Source organism: Clinocottus analis, unplaced genomic scaffold (genome assembly GCF_023055335.1).
Source record: "Clinocottus analis isolate CAN_PGR_092001 unplaced genomic scaffold, fCliAna1.0.p SCAF_13, whole genome shotgun sequence".
Lineage (NCBI taxonomy): Eukaryota > Metazoa > Chordata > Actinopteri > Perciformes > Cottidae > Clinocottus > Clinocottus analis.
Window position 1 is genome coordinate 13137857 of NW_027175854.1, and position 20589 is coordinate 13158445.

At 46.5% G+C, this 20589-nt stretch overlaps 2 protein-coding genes across 3 annotated transcripts; one reads left to right on the forward strand and one right to left on the reverse strand.

Annotated features, from left to right (window-relative positions):
• Positions 1 to 3157: 3157 nt before the first annotated feature.
• On the forward strand, positions 3158 to 6482 carry LOC137784026 (sperm-associated antigen 16 protein). Its single transcript, XM_068574436.1, has 3 exons — positions 3158 to 4158; positions 4556 to 4660; positions 4736 to 6482. Exons 1-3 carry the CDS (start codon positions 3202 to 3204, stop codon positions 5390 to 5392), a joined length of 1719 nt encoding a protein of 572 aa, XP_068430537.1. The 5' UTR covers positions 3158 to 3201; the 3' UTR covers positions 5393 to 6482.
• cunh18orf54 (chromosome unknown C18orf54 homolog) lies at positions 5813 to 16393 on the reverse strand. Of its 2 annotated transcripts, none has more exons than XM_068574437.1 (15): positions 16163 to 16393; positions 15292 to 15428; positions 14825 to 14981; positions 14563 to 14730; positions 14209 to 14353; positions 14047 to 14116; positions 13751 to 13955; positions 12348 to 12436; positions 12128 to 12236; positions 10275 to 10367; positions 9196 to 9286; positions 9064 to 9121; positions 8760 to 8927; positions 7784 to 7839; positions 5813 to 7505 (listed from the first exon to the last, which is right to left on the reverse strand). In XM_068574437.1, the coding sequence occupies exons 2-15, from the start codon at positions 15412 to 15414 to the stop codon at positions 7352 to 7354; spliced, it is 1686 nt and encodes a 561-aa protein (XP_068430538.1). In that variant the 5' UTR covers positions 15415 to 15428; positions 16163 to 16393; the 3' UTR covers positions 5813 to 7351. The 2 variants fall into 2 exon arrangements, with proteins under 2 accessions (XP_068430538.1, XP_068430539.1); XM_068574438.1 differs by lacking the exon at positions 16163 to 16393 and adding an exon at positions 15522 to 15992.
• Between the last annotated feature and the right edge of the window lie 4196 nt (positions 16394 to 20589).

Here is a 20589-nt window from a genome sequence, read left to right on the forward strand (position 1 = left end):
CCATTTGTGCTTTCCAAAGTAAATATATTGTGCAAGAAACATATTTAGTCTGCCCCATAACATAGGGTTTTAAATGCAGCACACCGAAAATACCAGGATGCTGTAGTGCATCCGGTTGCTGTTTGCAGTACGCAAGTCAGCATGCTTTTCTGGCTATTCCGACCCACAATGCTTTGCGTAGCAGATCTATGAACAAGAGGGTGAAAGTTTGAGCTGCCATGTTACGACACAGTAGTATGTTCTGTCTGAACGTCTCCAGAACGGGGTGCAGTTGGTAGGCTGCTGCAGCGTGTACAAAAAGTAAGACGACCATATCTGCTTTGAAGCCCGGCGCTCCTCCTGTGGGCTTGTTGAGGAGAGGCTGACCCACACATGAGGACATTAATGATCCTGTACAAATGTTAACAGCGGCGGGAATCACTGAATAGTGTGACCAAATCTTGATGGGCAGTTGTAAACCAGAAGGAATAGACATGCAACAAAAATAAGCTGCGCAGAACTCAAATGTTGATTTAAAATTGAAGCGTCAATGTTATGGATGACGCTTCGTACTATTCGGTTAGCAGTTTTGCATTCAAGTGGTTATTTCATTGCAACAACACAGCAGTTCATAAATCATTTATAAATCTTTTGTTCCACTAACATTTCTTTTTATGTTTTTTTTAACGCTTCTTTCATGGTTGTTGTAAATGTGAATTTAACTGTCTTAAAACCTCTGATCATCCAGGATTACTTCTAATATCCTAGAAGACTGTGACAGCCCTTACAGGTGTCTGTATGAGACACTATTGAGGGGAGAGGGGGGGGGGGCATATTCCACCCTACAGCCCAATAGATAGCTGGATTCGGCCCTGCGCTGCTACCCCCGCACCCCGCCGCTCCCACCACACACACACACACACACACACACACACACACACACACACACACACACACACACACACACACACACACACACACACACGTACATACACAAACACAAACACAAACAAAACGAGATTCGCGTCAAGTGTCGCAGTCAGACACATCCGCGCGCGCTAAAACAAAACACACGTGAACACACACACACACACACACCTACACACACACACACACACACACACACACACACACAGACACACACTGTGTGCTGTCACGACGGCAGTATGACACGGCGTTTGCAGCCTCATGAACCCCGCAGCCAGGCCTGCCTCCGCCGCTGTGTGTACCAGCTGCACAGCCTCCTCTCATCTCCCCGCCGGCAGCTAAAGCTCGCTAGCGCCTCTGCGGTGCCTACCTTTCCACCAGCCGGGGTCCCTCGCTGCTGCTGCTGCTGGTGGTGCTGCTGCTGGTGCTTTATTGAAAAAGACGACAATACGAGTCCACATTAAAACAAGTCCGGCCGCGGTGATTGATTAAACCCGAGCGGTGTTTTCCCCAGCAGTTTCCAGCGGGGGGTTACTCCTCCTTTTTTGAGTCGAACATGAAGCCAAGGTCGTAACGTCTGGTCCGCAGAGTCCACGAACCGTGCGGGATACATTAGCCGAAATCATACAAACATGGCTGTGACGTGCCAAATTATCTGTAGTCGTTGGGGGCGTTGAGAGAAAAAAAGAAGTGAAAATGAATAAATACCGACAGCAGGAAGTGACAGGTAGGGCGCACTTATCTTGACAGCCAGGTGTGTTGCCTTATCATCCGCTGGGCTCTACGCAGAGCACCCGCCTTTTGCGAGCAGCGGACCAATCAGAGCGCGGCTCTGAGCTCGCGTCCTTCAGACGCAGGTGCATCTGTGACGCCTTCATGGGCCGCTTGTGGCCCTCGTACATCACGGCTCATCCGTGGTGCGTTCCTGAAATGTACACGAGCAGGAAGGCTTGACCGGTTTATATAAACGTGACACTATATCGGCAAACCTGCATACATTCGATTGTTTTTCAATCCAAATTCAAACCAGACTCATTTAAAAAAAATCTGACAAGCACATCAAAAGGATGTGCTTGTCAGATTTTCTGTTCCTACGGTAATATCGCTGCAATTATTTTGTACAAAATATAAATCTTTTATGTTGCTTTTGTACGTATATCCACGACCACGAATAGCAGCACAGTTATGGAGTGCATCCGCTTTGTTTTAATCTTTAAATAAAGAGCTGGGGTCTGCTACACTAGCTGCAACTGACCGTGACAGTGATTCGTTGTTGTTTTTTCTCAAATGGTTACAAAGAATATTCCTTGTAAACTGACTTGTTGGTGCATTCATTGACCGATGAATGACAGTAAATTATTCAACTGGACTGAGTCTTGTTTAACTGTGGATATTGCAAAGCGGTGAAATGTTTATTATATTGGGGACAACTTTCAATAATCCAGATCTTTTGTTATATTATCGACTGTTATCAGAAAGCAAGAAAAACATCCCTTGGATAAAACACTATTAAGTCTTTGTCATTCTATATTGTAGTGGTCATCTGATCCATGTATTTATCAGGACCTGCTTTCATACTGTAGGATCTGCTTTGATGTCTCGTCATGTGCGCCCTCTGGTGGTGAAACCCGACAGTGTCACAGCATGAGGTCTCACAGCACTGATAAATGAGGACAATGTGAAGGACGTTCATGTCCTTTATGTCTGAGAATACACACAGACATCCAGAGGCAGAAAGTAATCCAAGGTGATGTATGGGTAGTATTTGACATGGAAAATATACATTACAAAGACAAAATATGTCATTTTTGAGGTAGATTTGTTTGAGAATATGGAAGACAGTTTTTTTTAACCAAAAATGTAAACTCATAGGATTACTGCGTATCAGACATTTAATCTGTCTGTGGTTGTTATATGGAGGTCTGGCTCAACATCACAGTTAGTTATGGGTTCCAATATAACTAAATAAATAACAAAAATAAATGCACAATATGTTTTTAATTACAAAGTGCTTCAATGTAGACAAAAAACTTAAAGCAGAATTATTAAATGTTTTTATGAAAAAACATGCAATCAACAGAGCACAATACAATATTTGAAACAGCATATTAATGAATATATATTATTTATATGTATTTATTAATAATATTTGCCCTAAACAGATTTCAGATCAGATAATAGAAAACAAAGTAGTGATGTCATAGGTTTCCATGGCAGCGTGGGTTAACAACACCGTGAAGGTAGGCTGTCACCACGGCAACGGGTAAACAAGGAGCTCAGAGACAGAGAGAAAGGATGAAAGAAAGAACAGATGAGGAAAACAGGGAGGTTTTGTCAGAGGAGGAGAGGAGAAGCATGGAGGAAGAGGACTTTGACGAGGCCAGGAGGGAAGCTGCCGCCTCCTTTACGCCCAGAAGGAAGCCTGCTACGTCCAAACAACAAGCCGTCTCCGAAATCCCAGAGGCGGTGGACGACTTCCTGAGGAACTTCCTGCGGAGGGCCGGTCTGAGCCGGACTCTGAATGTCTTTGAGGCAGAGTGGTACGGCTCGGCGCAGAAACTCCTGACTGAAACTCTGAGGACGGCATGGCCGGCCGTCTCCTTCATACCCGATGCTCTCACTCACGGGCGGCTCCTCCAGAGCGAGCTGGAGACGGTCCTCAGAGAGACGGGCCGGCTCAGACAGAACGTGCTGGTGGCAGGGGGGAGCCTGCTGAAGATGCAGAGGGAGAGGGACTTCCACCGGCTGCAGTACCGCCGGGTCGCTGAGGAGAAAAATAGGCTCATCATGGACTACAAACAGCTGAAGAAACACCTGGAGTCCTACGAGCCGGCGCTGAAGCAGCTGGAGGACAAATATCAAGTGACTCTGAGACAGAAAATGGTCATCGGTTTGGAAAAGGACCGAGTACCAAACGCCACGGATGCAAAAGAGAAGGGGGAGAAGTCCCACATCAGGAGAGAGACCAGCAGCAAAAGGAGCGCCACCGCTGATACGACACCAGACAAAAGCCCCACGACCAAACTCCCAAAGGACACAGAGTTCCCCGTCAGCCGGCTGGTGAACCCTCGTCTGGCTCTGGGGACAGTTGAAAGATGGAAAAGCCCCAGTTCCTTCAGCCTGTCCTTCTCCTTCAGAGCCCATAAGCTTCCCATTAGCTGCATCGACCTCCATCCACAAAAAATGATCCTCGCCACTGCCAGTGATGACCGCAGCTGGAGGCTGTGGGAGCTGCTGCCCAACGGGGAGAAGGTGAGAGGAAGGTGTCCGTTGAAAACTGTGAGATGAGATGACATATGAGATGACGTATGAGCTGACATATGACATGAGATGGTATATGAGATGACATATGAGATGACGTATGAGATGAGATGACATATGAGATGACGTATGAGATGAGATGGTATATGAGATGAGATGACATATGAGATGACGTATGAGATGAGATGGTATATGAGATGAGATGACATGAGATGAAAGAACATATGACATAAGATGGCATATGAGATGAGATGACAGCTGAGATGGCATATGAGATGACATATGAGATGAGAGGACATATGAGAGGTTATATGAGCTGGTCAGATGGCGCTCACAGGTGAGGGGCTCTATTTGGCCGATGTACTGAAATTGCAACATGTTTTGCCAGGTTGGCCGGATGATGCTGTCGGGTGAGGGTCACTCTGATTGGCTGTCTGGCTGCAGCTTTCACCCCAATGGAGCCAAACTAGCAACTACCAGTGGAGACGCGACGGTAAGTCCATCTTCGTGTGCAGGTGGGTAAAAGGTCAAAGGTCAACCCACCATCCTCCGCATTTCCCCCCTGCAGGTGCGTCTCTGGGACTTCTCCCTCGGCTGCTGCGTGGCGTTGCTGCCCGGCCACAGCCAGCCCACCTGGGGCTGCTCCTTCCACTCCTGCGGTGACTTCCTGGCCTCCTGCTCCGTCGACCGGACCGCCAAGGTGTGGGACCTGAACAGCCGGCGCTGCCGGCTCACGCTGCGCCGCCACGCGGCCTCCGTCAACAGCGTCCGCTTCCTGCCCTTCTCCAACCTGCTTCTCACGTGCTCGGCCGACAAAACCCTCGCCACGTGGGACGCCAGACTGGGCGTCTGCACCGCCAGCTTCCACGGACACCAGCACCCCTGCAACCACGCCGCCTTCAGCCCGTCGGGCGACACCCTGGCCTCCTGCGACACACGGGGCATCATCAACCTGTGGGACAACAGGAACCATGCGCTGCCGACGGCGACGGTTGATGCCGGGCCGCTGGCCGCCAACCAGGTGGCGTTCAGCCCGTCGGGGAAGACGCTGGCCGTGGCCAGCTCGGACGGGCTGGTCAGGCTGGTGGAGGTGGACTCCGGCGCGGTGAGCAGCCTGTCGGGACACGGCGATGGCGTGCAGAGCGTGACGTTTGACCACGAGGGGGCGAATGTGATGTCGGCAGGGAGCGACGGGGTGATCAACGTCTGGGCGGGAACCAGCTGATGGACGGCGAGCCGTTTGTTTTCTTGTACTGACGGAAACGTTTGATAAGTTTGAGGATTCGTACCAAACATTTTTGATAGTTTACTTTGAGAAATAAATATTTCCTAAAGAAAAAAAAAAAGTGGCATGAAGACATTTGAAGGCCAGAAGCTTAGATTCCTGAATGTTGAGTTATCTCCACACAAGCAGCCATATACAATCTTTGACCTTACAAGTTAAATTAGGAACTATTTGATCAAAGAATAAACACAATTTTGAATCTAAGTATTAACCTTTGTACACTGAACGCACCGATAACCCATAAAGTCTTTGAGGTTTGATGCCCGGCTCCACAAGACAAGCTTTCAAATGAATGTTCTTATGATCACAGACTGTTGGATCCTGACTTCTGGGGAAAATCATAACAAACAAAAAAATCAATATTGTTGGCACCATACCGTGTTTAATACAAATTCTCACACAGCAATTCTATCGTTGCATAACATTTGTAATATTGTCACAAGCAATAGAGGCTTCAGGTTTCATACGGTAGAAAGGGGGAGGGTCAAAGAGAAAGGTGCTCGAGGGAAATAAAGTGCACGATCCAGTGGTTTTGGATCTCGACTCTTTCTGGGGACTAAGGGACGGGAACACTCCGCCAAAGAGTTCCTTTTTTTTTAATTTAACGGTGCTTCCCAACTTTCCCAACTTTATGGAAACACTAAACGTTGCAGGAGAAGCATGTTGTCCTCTTTGGCTTTCCACACACTTTAATGACCTTCAAAAAAAATATAAATATATATATTTGTTTTTGATAAGGAATGTTTCAAAAGGTTTAAGGAAAGCTGTGAAAGAGGAATGCTCTTTCATACATTGAAAAGGAGTTGGCACCATGAAGGAAGTGAACGAAGAGCTGATGCAATGTGTTTAACTGTTTGAGGACAAACATCTCAGACAGACCAGCTGGAGACATCACATGAGAGTAAAAGCGCTTAACACAGATCTGTTACAAAGACGAATATCTTTTTATGTCCAGGTCCTTTTGTACTTTAATGGTTGTGACGCAGAACAGGAAACACTGACAGACAGAAAGAGACAAAAGCAACTAATGGCTCAATAATCTGATTCCTGTTCCCGTCCAAATCATTAAAGTATGTTCATTACTGGACTGGTAAAAAAAAAAAAAAAACTCTTGTGAATTTGGATCAAACTCTGCAGCGCTAATCAAATGAATAAATAACTTCCTTTTCATTGACCTGAACCTGCTCATGACTGTTCAAAGAACTTTGCCACAATAAATAAAGGTGTTTTATTACAGACGTGCTTGCTGTTGACGGTTAGCAGCCGACATCTGACATGGGACTTTTTAGGCTTCAGCGTGGGGCTATTTGTAACGTTAGCGGGTAACATTTAGCATTAGCCATGTAACATGGCAGCTTATGTGTAGATTGTGGTTAATGTGTGGAGGTTAAATTCGTAAGATTTAGCATGTAGCATGGCAACATACTCATGCGTTTGTGTCACCATTTGCATTAAAATGTTGAAATGTTAATGTTAGCATGTTATATGTATAACCATATCATGGCTACAGTTAACGATAGTATTTCAACACTAATGTTGAGCTAGTTAGCTAGGTTAGTTAATTTGCATGTTTGGTTGACAGCATGCTAACATGCTAACACATTTTAAATGCAGGTCTTGTTCCTGCAAACATAAGATGTACCATACAAATTAAATTGTCAGAGCAGAAACAAACAAGACATTATGGCACGTGTACACATCAAGTTGACACTTCTAGTGTCTCAGCATCTGAACAGAGGCTTGCAGTAACTAAAAGGGAGTACTTTTTTCCCCAGTAACCAGAGGACAGGATGCTTTCCTCTTGTTGCAGAGTCCTCTTGGTATCATTGTTACCAAGGTAACACGATGACGGCGATACTGACAGGAAGTCCTCCTACTCTGGTGAACAGGCCGTTAGCTTCAGGAGGGTTTCTGCGGCGTGCAGATGAGTCCGTCAGCAGAAGAGGAGGAGTAGCGTCCTTCATCTTCGTCTCTCTCTTCTTCTTCTTCTTCCGCCCGTTTCTCTCTGGGTTCTTCCACCAGCATCTTCAGGCGGCTCAGGTGATGCATGGCTCTGAAGAGGGAAACACTCGTCAACTCACAACCGTGGAGCGCTCAGGCACAACCTCCAGGTCCCTCTCAGGGCCCAGCGCTGCACAGAGCAGCATCTGCACAGCACAAGAACCTGAACAAGAAGCCTTCTGGATTCCAGAACTTCTGAATTAGCAGTGACTGTTGAGGCTGTATGAAATGTGGTGCCAATCCTCACAAAAGATGTTGAGGGTTTTTTACAGGATGCGTGACAACAGCAGAGTGACTCAGATTCTGATGTGAGGAATCAGAAGCAGTTACCTCTGCAGTGACGGTCCTCCAGGAACCCTCTGCAGCGCCGCTTCACCTTCAGGCCTCTGGAACACAAACAACTCCATGAGACGTGCGACACCGTCGACACGGAACAGAACATGTCACGATACGGGGCGACCAGGTCCGCTTGTTGTCCCTCTGGCTTGAGAGGGAGAGTTGCAGTCCCGTTGAGCTACACAAGCAAGACAAACAACAGAACCTAAACTAAATGTTTGTTGAGTGATGGAGTACACAGGAGGAGTTGAGGATTCTCACAGTCAGAGGAAAGAAACTCTTCTGAGGTCTGGAGGAACTGCAGCCGATACGTCTGCATCGCTCTCCAGACGGCAGCAGGTGAGCCGGTTTAGTCTTTGAGCTCTTCTCAGGCTCCTTTTCTTACCAACATCATGATGATGAGTTGATGTACCCATGATGCTCTGGGTGGTTTTAGTCACTGCTGTAGAGCGTCCTGTCCTGGACCGTACACGCCCCATGTTAGTTTAGAATGTTGCTCAGATGCTTTCTGTTGCTCCTCTGTATGTGGGATTATTTTTGTTTCAACCTGCAGTTTCCTTAAGAAAAACAGCTGTTTATGATCTGTCTTCACCAAGAAGCAGATGTGAGGACCATGTCAGGTTGTTTGTGATGCTGATTCACAGGAACTTTAAACCCTCGGGACCCTGAGATAATTTTCTTGATTTTACATCATTTCTTAGATTCACCTTTTAAAGCTGTTGACATGCTCCACTGATGTAGACAGTCTGATCTTTCTACAACTGAACTCCCTAAACAGACCTTTAATACAAAGAAGGCATCGGCCAATATGAGCGATTCCTCAAAACACAGCCGGATGTTCTGAGGTGTATTCAATCACCCTGTGATTGGCGAAGTGGTGACACTCTTTAGCATTTGTGTTACTCTCCAACACAAGCTGCACATCTCCATCAACACGTCTTGTTGAATGCTCCTCTATCGGGCTTCATACCTGCTCCTCCGACTGCAGCCCGACGGCGAGAGTCGGCGCTTCCGGTGCCGGGTGTCTGCGCTGAAGCTCCGCCTCCACCGCCTGCAGTCTGAACAGCATCTGCTTCAGAGCCTCCACTGGACCAGGCTGCTTAAAAACACTGTTTCCGTGGAGACCGGAGTCCCATGCCTGGGGGAGAGAAGATCAGAGGATCGTCTTGCATGCGTCACAGGGACCACGTGTATGGAGTAGAGACCTTTATGTGAACTGGAAGCTCAGTCAAGCGGCTGCAGCAGATGGTTGAAAAGGGGAGTGTAACACCTACCTGAGCGCCTTGGAGGGGCGGAGCCTCTGCGGCGCCTCCTGATGCTGCCGCCGAGCTCCTGCAGGAACAACACAGCGTCTGGTTTAGTCTCGAGGCATCAGAACTACGGATGGATGAGCGAGAATAACTTACCAAGCGAAGGCTCGGCGGTGGGGGGAGGAGAGCAGCAGCTCCGCAGTGCTCACTGGACTGACAGCTTCCTCCACACAGGCAGTGGGACGGACTGCAACAACATTTATTCAATAAGAAAAACGGCAGCATCATGTGGACAGAACATGTGATCCACCTCTTTAGTGCAGGGATGGCCAAACAAAGATTTCACCGTTTCCGTCTCTTTAAACTGCGGAAGATCTCTAATCGTCACATTGAGACAAACACACCTGCAACAACACACCCATCTGAGTGCATCCCGCCCTCAGCTGCTTCACAGTAAAAGCCTTCCTGCTGCATCTAATAATTATTACACGTCAACCCCCCCATGCCGTCGACCACCTCGTAGGTTTGCGATCTCCATGCGGCGTCTCCCAGAGTTTGAGCCTCACAGAGCAGCAAAACTACATCAAATCCTCCGTTTGCAAACCCTCACACTCGTGCAGCTCAGCCTCATCGATCAGTCGTGTGCTCCCTGCTCGCATCTTCAAAAACTCTGTACGTGTTCGTGAAGTAACGCACACACGACTGGGTGACAACCTTTTAGGAGAGTTCATAAAAAGGATATTTTGATGTAGATAACTGATTTAAACTTCAATTCATAAGTTTTCTTCGTTTTGGGATTCTCCGTTAACCGTGGAGGCGTAAGAGACGCAGGCGAGTAATTGATATTCAAATGGCTGTTTTGAGAGCGTAGTATTCCTTTAGGGCACAGCTGTGACTGAAGCTCAGGGGGCAACCCCCAAATTTGTACTCTGGACCCTGCAGTCTTTGTATATAAACCGTTTGGCATCTTATGAAAGAAGGTTGTTACTGTGAAGCAACTTGTTGCTCAATACGCCGCTTCAGTGAACAAGTCGTAGAGCGAGGAGCAGCTCCTCTCAAGATGCTCACTGCAAAGAGACGCATCAAGTTGATCAGAGACGTTTTGCTGTTGACATCTTTGTCCTCTGATCAACTAAAGCGTCATATGGTTCTAAATAACCAGCCGCTTGTGGTTCCTCTACGTTATCCGAGCTGTGGGAATGCTGATGTGGTGCCAACTCAGGAACTGGTCTGACCTGGATCTGCAGGACCGTCCACTTCTCCAGAACTGTAAGCCAGGCTGTTCAACACCTGATCGGCCTTCTGGATCAGAGACTCCATCCTGTTGTCTGACAGGAGAGAGGGAACACACACACACACACACACACACACAGCTAAAGAACTCTGTATTGCTTTAAAACACCGGTTCTCAATAAGGGGCAGTAGCACCTCTTAGGATATGGTCAGCAACCTTTCCTCTCCAAAGAGAAATTTTGATGTTTTTCCCACCAAAAAAAGTGTGGAGAGCCTCAAAAGCCATTTGATATCACAGATTATAAGTTTGATATATACAGTCATATTATATATGCAATTATAGAACAAGAATAAAGACAATTAAACATTTTATTACAAAACGATGTCAAACACTTATGAAGAGGGAAAAAAACAAAATAAACAGGTTTACATTGAGGTTGATTAAAACACAGAACCTTGATTCCTCAACCCTGTGCATAAGTATGTTGATCCAAAGATGGACAGGACTCCAAACACATAGCTTTTCATGTTGATGTACGAGTCTGGAACGGCCTTCCATGTTTCAAACCGCAGTTTGTCAGGCTTGGGGAGGTTTTCAATATCGCGCCATTTGTGTTCACGAGGGAGGACGGCCTTCTGATGGCGACCTCTTCCTGATCAGCTGTCAGGGTTTTGAACTTGGACACCCATAAGTCCTCATCAGCTAAGTCGGCCATTTTAATTTCCAGATCAGGTTGACTGACTTCCGGGCATGCGGACATGTTCAGCTGGGATGGGTTGATGTGTGGGATTATTTTTCTCTGGACTCTGAGGGAGGGGAAGTGAGAGAGTGTGCCTCTTTGTATCTCTGGCGTTTGAGCGCAAGATGCCGATGTTTGCCAAAGCATCCTCCAGCATCTGCAGAACCGTGCCTCTCTTTCCCCGGAGGTTTTCTGTTCAGCATGTTTAACTGACTCGTCATGTCGACCATGAAGTACAACTTCTCCAGCCAATCTGGATCTCACAGCTTTATATGTCAGGGCTTTGCTTCTCTGGAAGGTTTTCACATGCTTTGTTGTGCAGCAGGAGATCTGAATACTGTCCACTTCTTCCAGCAACTAACAGAACTGTCGCTGGTTTAACCCTTTAGCCATTATTTTGTTCACTGTCTGAATGACAATGTTCATAACCTCCATACAGTCGGGGGGAAATGTTTGAGCGCACCGTGCTTCCTGGTGTGACAGGCAATGGAAGGACAGCATCTTTCAATCCAAGAACTTCTGTCGTAGATTCACAGATCCTTCTGTGCTCCTCGCATGCTTGCTGCCCCGTCAGTAGCCACTGACATCATGCGGGTTGTGTTCATTTTATTTACTTTGAAACAAATCACCACAGCCTCACAAACGTGCCCCCCCCCCCCCCTCCTCTCCCGGCCCCTCCCCCTCGTGTTTGTCTTCACATCTCGTGACTCATCACAGAAGATTGAGAAAGCAGGAGCTGAATTGATGTCCTCAATTTGCTGACTAGTGGTGTTTTCCCCCGTTTTGACAGCCCTGTCCCGTACAGTTTTTAGAAAAAAAAGGTTGCCGACCTCTGCCTTAGGAGTACTGCAGCAGTATGAGAGACTGTTTTTCTCACACACACACACACACACTCCTAAAATAAGATAATTTGTTCCATTGAAAAGTGTAAACACAAGTTTGATAAACCCATGTTACATTCAATTTCAGTTTCTTTTGTAAACAAAAAAATATCTGCCCTGTTGAGGGACACTCTGCTGGAATATAGATTTTAAAGGTGGAACGTTATTGAAAAGTCGATTTAAGACTCACACGTCCAACATCTCACATGGTTTCACATCAACTCGTCTTCCTACCTCTGAACAGAGAGTCCATGACGTCAGCGCTGCCTCTCTCTGCCGAGAGGAGAGAAATCTGTTCAGCGAACTGAAGCCGGAGATCTCTGAGCGCCTGCTGGCTGTCAACCTGAGACACACACACAGATCATCACCATCACTCACACAATCTGGTCTGGACCATTGTGACCATCTTCTTTCCTGTCGTGTAGAACGCTGCAAGGTGGTTCGGTCCTCTCACCTGTGAAGGCGTCTGGTTGGGATCATCACCCTCCAGCTCCGCTACCCAGGACGGAGGCCCGTTTCTAGGAACAGCAGGCGGACAAACACCTGGAGAAGAGACACCAAAAACACACTACAATTATATGATGCAACAAATTAATAATAATAATAAAAAAGCCTGTTTCAATCTGTTGGACTAGGCATCTGAAATACAGTCGGGCTGGCTACGTGGTGACAGGAGAGACAATCAGACAACTGCGCCTCAGTTGCAGCGATGTCATTCACAGATGTCCCAGAGCTGGATGAAACTTAACCTATTGGTTTGCCTCCAATAGAAAAACTAATAAATGAAAGTTTCTCTTTTGTAGCATCATGTTAATTTAGAAAAACATTGAATATGTTGAGATAAGATCATCACCTCACTAATATATAACTCTCCGGCTGACCCCGGTAAAGAGAAACCCTCATAGGTTCATGAAAGACTTTCATAACGAGTTAAGCCATGAGGCTGAGCAGTTTGAATCTTTCTGTTTAAAGTCATACATGGTTTGAGTTGACTGATAGTTACTCTTACAAAATTGAACAAAGAGAAAATACAAGAGGTTTGCTTGTTCTGACACGTTGCTGCCACCTGCTGGAGACATGCAGATAGTGTCTTGTAGTTTTACTTCAAACGTCTCTTACACAGACCACGTTTCTACACACTTCTTACCATCTGGTGCGTAACCACCAAATGAAAGTACAAGAGACCTTTCACTGATAATAAGCCTCTGAAAAGGAAACCTTATTAAATCTCTCAAAATGCAATTTAGCAAATCTGAACACAACTAAAGATTTCTCCTGGTGCAATATCCAGTATGTTTAAGTACTTTCTACAAGTTTTTATTCCATTTGTATATTTAATATTCTTCTACTGTTAATTTAGTTCCCGTTCTGTTTATTTATATTACCAGATTTTTTTATCTGTATTTACTGGTGCTGCTGCAATCCTGTAATTTCCCCACTGAGGGACAAATAAAGGATTATCTTATTTTATCTTCATTTTTGGCTATGTCATTAATCATTTAAGTCAAAGTTTTAAAACTCTGAAAGCTTTGTTTTCTTTAGATAAAATGTCATATATTTGGGCTCTTTTGTACCATTATCAACCTTTTGTTTGTACATTGTGCACCTGACTGAAAATCTTCTCATATGGGATAATAACAGGACCGAACTCATCCAGCCAACTGGATTCTGTGTAGTTGGTCTGAAAACCCACAAGGATTTTCAATCCGCTTAAAATAAAAATAAAAAATCCAACAATTTAATCCGGTTCTCTCTCAGAGCAGACGGCAGAAAGTGGATTCAGTAACACACAAGGACTTGCACTGTGTGTTCTGGGGGTCACTGAGATGTGTTGGTGCCGTGCAGGAGGAGCTGTACCGTGGTCACCCCACCCCTCAGACTCCGTGAGCGGCGCCGTCTCACTGAGATCACAGCGTTGGACCCAAGCTGGGTAATTCATGTCCGGCACGCTGGAAATTCCAGAGCAATCCATGTCAGTCTTGTTACTGGTGAACCAGTGAGGGAGGTGAAGGAACGAAGACGGCTCCGCCCACTCTGAACCCGCAGTTCTGTGTACTGACGGCTGCGGACAGAAATGCGGAACTTAAACATTCACTTTGGTCCGACTCAGAATTCAATCCAAAAGCACAAAGAAAAACGGGAACGATATTCACACAGTGGAAGCTGACTGAGGAGATGTCAACATGTGGATTCAACGTGGCGGCCCCTGGTCTCTCTCTGCACCTGGAGAACGCAATGCAGGGTCAGATGTGACATGGAGCTTTTACAGGACCGAACGGAAAACATCCCAATTGAGACAGATTATTGAGCTGGACCTGGAGCTCCTGGGCGGAGGAAGGTGGTGGTGGTGGTGGTTCAGCTGGGGGGCGCCATGGCTGCTGCCGAGTCTGTCCCAGGTTATGTTTGGTGGTCTGGAGGAGGAGAAGCAGGGCTCTGAAGATTCAGACTGGGACTGGAGACCTGGATCAGCAGACGAGACGTATATACATAATGTTTATATGTAGTCTCCGACCCATTTATCATTTAACTAATCAATATCTAAAATACAGAGAGATGCCACCATCCCAGAACGATGCATTTGCAGACATCTGTTGAAGGCGCAGGTGTGGGTGACTCATTTAAAAAAAGCTTTCCGTGTTGGCAGAGCTGAGGGTGAAGCATTCAGAGACCTTGGATGAAGGCAGAGGTGTGAGTGACAGGCATCGAGCCATCGTAAGGAATGGATAGCAGCTCGTTCGTCGTCATGGAGAGTCGGTCTCGGTTGACTCGGTGATGGAGAGAGCTGACTGGGAGGTTCAGGAAGTCCAGCTCCCTGTCGGTCAAACGCTCCCTGAGAACTAGGAAGACGAGAAATCACATAAAGGCAAACGGGTACAACGGATATGAGCAGCCTTAAGCGAACGCTTCCCCGTGACTAGTGTGGTGACCTACCATCTCTGTTTCTGAGCGCGCTCAGAGTGAGTTTGCGCGGCGTGGAGGGCGGGCGCTGAGGCAGGAGAAGCCTTCCCGTATGCGGCGCACTGTCCTGCCGGCTCCTCTCAAAGTCGGTGATGTAGGCGTCCAACGCCGCCGAGGCCGAGTTATAGTCCTATAAAGCAACCAGAAGTGTTTTAGTACGCTCAGACACGGGGACATCTATTCAGCGAACTGCTTGCGTAGAGGTTTATTACATACATCAGAAAGACTAATGGCAAGCTTTTCATTTGAAGCACCAAAATCATTCAGAAATGAACAGGCATTTAATGGTAACGGCCCTCGTTTGAGCTTTAAAATAAGAATGTTCTCGATTCAAATACCTGTGCAGAACTTCCAACTACAATCTATTGTTTGAACTCAGGAATTCACTTCCACATGGGCTCAGTTAACAGGACAGAGGACACAAAAGCAGCAGAACGAACCTTGTGCCTGTATCTGAAGGTGGTGTTGTGTTCAGGCACCAGCAGGCTGCTCCTCAGGTGACCAGAGCTGGACAGCAGGGAGGTCACCGTGGACTCAGGAGACAGACAGTCGCTGGCCTCCATGCTGACAAAAACAACTAAAGTACATCCAGATGTTGTAGATGATGCTGTGATGAATGTTTTGTCAAATGAATAATAACAGCTGCCAAATGTAATGACCCTCAACTCACATTACACATCAGGTCAGACATCTCGCCTCCGGGAGCTAAACGTTAACTGACCACAACTCAATACGAGATCGTTTTTCCGTCAAGTCACGATGCCCGGTCCTTAAAAGAGTTGACAGTCCCAAGCTCATATCGTTTTAATGTTTAAAACCCTGTCTGACGTTGAGTTCGCTAACTTGGCTGTAGCTTAGCAAACAGTTAGCCGTTAGCAGAATGCTAATCACGAACATAAATGACATTCAGAAACTAGTGTGCGTTTTACGTCACGATGGGTGAGTGTGTGAAAGACCTCTCACGAGAGTTCTGCCTGAGCTAACGGGACCAAATCTCAGAAGTTCGGGTTGACCAACTAACTAACGTTACTTAAGCTAATCTTACTAGCTAACTTAATTAACGCCAGTTAACCTAGTTAACGTTAACTCGCGTTAGTCGAACTCACACCTGAGCATATAAATAGCATGTACTGTATATGCATCAGGCATTCAAATTAAACGTGAAAGCCCTTCTAGGGTAAAAACATGCATACAAATCCGAATGTTTCAACTTGCTTAAACCCCAACATAACACACTCATTCCGCAATGCGCCCTGATGCGTCCGGTGTTGACAACAGAACATTCAAGTGTCCCGGGTAAACCTAACTCACTTAGCTTTAGCTGGTCTGAAGTCAGTTTGTAGTCGATGGCTTCCGCCAAGAGACGTTACGACCCAACTCCATTCAAGAAAGCTGTCGATTAATTCCATTCACGGTCCCCAGAGGAACACCCGCGCAGCTGTTCCCAAGTCAGCCTTCACGTTACTTTTTCCTTTTGACGGACTTTCGGAATGTTTGGAAGCTTCGCTGCTTCGAGGCTCCGCGTGACAGTTCACCTGACGGACACCAGCGCCCCCTCCGGCCCGGAGCGCGCTGCAGGCTGGTGACGAGTGGGACCGAAAGTACTGTGGAATTCTATTTGAGTACGTGACTCAGATTTATACAGAATTACTAAAGGATCCACTCTTCCGGATTAGGAAAATTATAGAAATGAATGTAGGTTCAGAGGTTTTTAAACTGACAACGGCCTATAGACTAGTGTACTGTGCCAGGGACACCCCCAACCTTTATATAGTGTATTAGTGACTTATTTACATACATTTATATAACTATGTCTACATATTATACTAAATATAATAATGTTGGACTTCTACTTTCCATATTAGGTTACATTTAGTTGATGGTTTATTTTCCCCGAGTACAACTTTTACTTTACACTGTGGTATTTTTCCTTGGAGCTTATGTAAGGCGTTCCCTCTGCAACTGTAAATCAGAACACAGGACAGCCGAGTTATTTCCCAGAATGGGAAATAACTGAACATCTTCGAGGTTTTGTCAGCTGGCCTCCTGTTGACATCATTCATGTTGGATGCCTGCCTGCTCCTAGTTTTTACTTAAAAGTCCTTTTTTAAAGCGGTGTAATAAATCCAGGAGCCACTCTTACACACATTACTGCACGCTACTGTGACAATAACGTGTGGGATGTTAATTGTAACATTTTGGCTGATGTTGAACTGGAGTCTTCAAAGCCAATGAGTGACGTCACAGTGACACTTCTTAGAAGCAGTCTATGATTCTACATGCTTAATCTTTTTTTCCATGCAGCCGCCTGAATTGCATCTGTCACGACCGGGTGTGGTAGAGCGGAGACTCACGTGAAGAGGAAGACAAGACAAGAGGTAGGTTCCAAAAAGAGGCACTTTATTTAACCCAGAAAACAGACACAAAAAGGCAGGAACCGAAACCTCAGGAACACCGGACCATACGACACTAAACACACCGGTATTGAAAACAGGGAGGTATATAGGAGAGGGGAAACACAGGTGTGGGGCATATACAATCAGGGGACACACATGGGAGTGACTGAGGACAGGTGAACGAAATGAAACAATCAGAGGAGACACACATACACAATCCGGGAGACAAAGGAAACATACAACTTCAAAATAAAACAGGAAGCCACCCTGGCTTTCTGTGACAGCTTCTGCATAACAGACTCTGACCTGGTCCACCTCCCCCTCTCATCTCCAAACTTCAGAGTCCTCAAGAAGCAACACTGTGCTATACCACAGCTTCATTACACCAGCTTCATTCCTTGCAATTAACCCCCTTCAGGCTGTCTGAACTCTGTATTTCACCAATCCAACCTCTAGATCCAACGTGCTGAGATGCTGAGAACTCTGGTTGTCTCAAACTCAATAAAATCCAACATGTGACCAACAAGCACCACATCAGTCTGTTTGAGGAGCAGCTGTCCGTCCTCAGGCAGAAGAACCAGATAATCAATGAAAGATAATCGCTTAATAACAGAGCTGTCCCCATAGGTCACCCAGTATACTGTGAAGGGCCTGTACCCATACTCAACAGTGGAGTCCAAGGGATTTAGGTAACAACTAAAATAAATCAGTCAGTGTATATTGTGTTATTTGATACATAGTTATTAAGGTGAGCAGCTGTGTGGTTATAAGTTAATAGCGTAGGTTATTTTGAAGCTGCTTGTCCCACTACCACGGCAGCACAACACACCTTAACAATAATCACAGTGATCACTTTCCTTCGCCCTGTTAGCCTGCGCTCCTTTCTATTCCTTAGCTGCTCATCCTTGTGGATCTCCTCCCTCTCACCACCTCTTCCCGCTCACTCTCCCTCCTCTCATCACTGCTGTTTCTCTCTTCCTCAGTAGAATCCATAGTGTGGCCGTCACCATCTGTCTCCCTCTCTGCCATCCTGTCAGTTTGTAAGGAAACGTGGGAATATCTGGACCTGCCCGATGTTCCCCGATACCCTGTTCTATGTCCATCAAGTCCCTGTCCATGAATACAATAAGTCAAAAACCAGCGCAGGAGCAGAAGACAATTTAAAACTTCTCCCCAGTGTCCACTTCCACTATCCTAGGTCCCTCCCGCCAGTGTTCATAGTTGCATCAGGCCCCTTTAACCCCGAGCCTGTGATGTCACTGGAGGGGATTGAAACAGAGAGGGGTGAGGGGAAGAACGCAGCGAGCTCTCACTCCGCCCTAAAGTCCAGGCCCCGGTAACACAACACCCTGTGTTGCTCTGCCATCAGCAGCCTTGCAATGAAAAGCAACAACGCGCTACGTGTGCATGTATCTGACACCTCATTTGTAAAATGCATTGTACAGTATTAATTAATTAAATATATATTTTTCTTCATAAATGGCTGTTTCAAAATTAGTTTCAGAATCATAAACTGTTTTTTCGCCAAGTAGGTTACACATATAAGGATTTTTGCAATATGATTGGTGCTTGGTACTATTGCACAGCAATGCGCAATATTAGTATAAGACATCCCAGGTCCCGGGGTTTGTTGATGGACCCAACTGCAGATGGGAAGAAACTGTATTTGTAGTCTTGGTCCTGATGGTCGGCAGCCTCCTGCCTGAATGAAGGGACTCAAAGTGCTTGTGTCCAGGGTGAAAGAGGTCAGCTACGATCTTCCTTGAGTCCCGGAGGTGAACAAGCCCTGCATTGGCTGAAGCGTACCAGACGCTGATGGAGGAGCAGAGGATGACTCAATGATTCCCACCCACGGCAATAAGACTTTACAATAAGTCACCTCTTGTCAGATCTTCTGTAGATGAATCACTGTACACGTTTCTGTTTATTTACACTTCACACACTACACATACATACATACATACATACTTTGCACTCTCTATTGTCCTAAATCGAGCTGTACATATATTTCATCCCAGCTTTTTTTAATTTGATGTTTATTTTTGTACATATCTTTCATCCATGTTGTTTTTTAATTTAATTTAGTGTCAAAATGCTACTCCGATAACAAAGTTCCCCATGGGGATATTCATTTATTTATTCATGATGGAGGAGCAGAGGATGGACTCGATGATGGCGGTGTAGACGTGCTCCATCATGGTCTTTAGCAGGTTGAACTTTTTGCTGCCTCATGAGGAACATCCTCTGCTGAATTTCAGCTCCTGTTTGAGGTCCTGTGTTATGGTGGAGCCTAGGCGGAGGATGGACTTCACAGCATTGATGGAGGAGTCACACATGGTGATGGGGTGAAGTCCACTAACATGGTCTTGCAGTAGGCTCCTGATGAGACCAGATGCTGGAGGATGAAGTGAAGGGCCATGTTGACTGCAGTGTCTACAGACCTGATGACTCCGTTGGTGTAATGCAGGAGTGGGTCGGTGAGGGTTTTGAGGTGACACCGGAGACAGCTGGTCAGCACAATGCTTTGGGGTGGAGGGAGACACAGAGTCTGGGCCTGCTGCTGCTGTTTGGGGGGGAGGGGGGGGGGGGGGGCTCTAGGGTGGGCGGTTGTGAGGCACGGGCCCCTGCTGAGCTGGGGGAGGGGGACCTAGTGGTCCAGAGCTGGTGGATGGCCTAATGGGGGATGGGGTCGAGACCGTTCCATTGTCTTTCAAAGCGACGGTAAAACTCGTTTGGCAGGCGGAGGTACTTTTTTGAGCTTAAGGATTGTAGTTTGAGACCTCTTCAGACAGAAGCAGTCACTTGCTTAGAGCTGGTGTTGCAGTTTCTCAGAGTTCATCCATCCTTGTCTCCACGCCTAAATGCTTCTTCCTTATGCAGCCTTAGCTGTCCCAGTTAAGCTGTGAACCAGGGTTTGTCATTGTTGGAACTCATCTGTCTTCACCGAATCTGATGTATGACGTCACGGACTTGGGGAACTCATCTGTTTCGTGTCAGCTTTTCTCAGCATCGGAGCTTTCCGCTGGGTGAAGACCATAGACTGTATATAAAAAAGTGGACAATCATTGTGATGACACACATTGGTGGACCGGTGTTTTGAGGGTTGAGTTTGGCTATTTTACCGTCGCCATCTTGGATTACTGCTGTCGGCGTCTGTATCTTTTATGAATGAACTAAATGAACCAATTAACTGAAGTTACTTTATGAAACGTCGGTGTGCAGTTCGACTTTACGGCCGTTGCGCCACCTACTGTTCTGGCGTATGGAAAACGCACAGGAACTATAAACCAAAACGAGTCCGCCGATCCAACTGCGTGGCCAGCCGCAGTTGTAGTTGCAAGA

Bases quoted from the DNA above. Each gene is read 5' to 3' on its own strand.
- LOC137784026 (XM_068574436.1), top strand. From the start codon at position 3,202: ATGAAAGAAAGAACAGATGAGGAAAACAGGGAGGTTTTGTCAGAGGAG. The intron at 4,159-4,555 runs GTGAGAGGAAGG...ATGTTTTGCCAG, and splicing joins TGCTGCCCAACGGGGAGAAG to GTTGGCCGGATGATGCTGTC. The intron at 4,661-4,735 runs GTAAGTCCATCT...TCCCCCCTGCAG, and splicing joins CTACCAGTGGAGACGCGACG to GTGCGTCTCTGGGACTTCTC.
- cunh18orf54 (XM_068574437.1), bottom strand. From the start codon at position 15,414: ATGGAGGCCAGCGACTGTCTGTCTCCTGAGTCCACGGTGACCTCCCTG. The intron at 14,982-15,291 runs GTTCGTTCTGCT...GTTGCTTTATAG, and splicing joins CCTTCAGATACAGGCACAAG to GACTATAACTCGGCCTCGGC. The intron at 9,122-9,195 runs GTAAGTTATTCT...TTGTTCCTGCAG, and splicing joins CACCGCCGAGCCTTCGCTTG to GAGCTCGGCGGCAGCATCAG.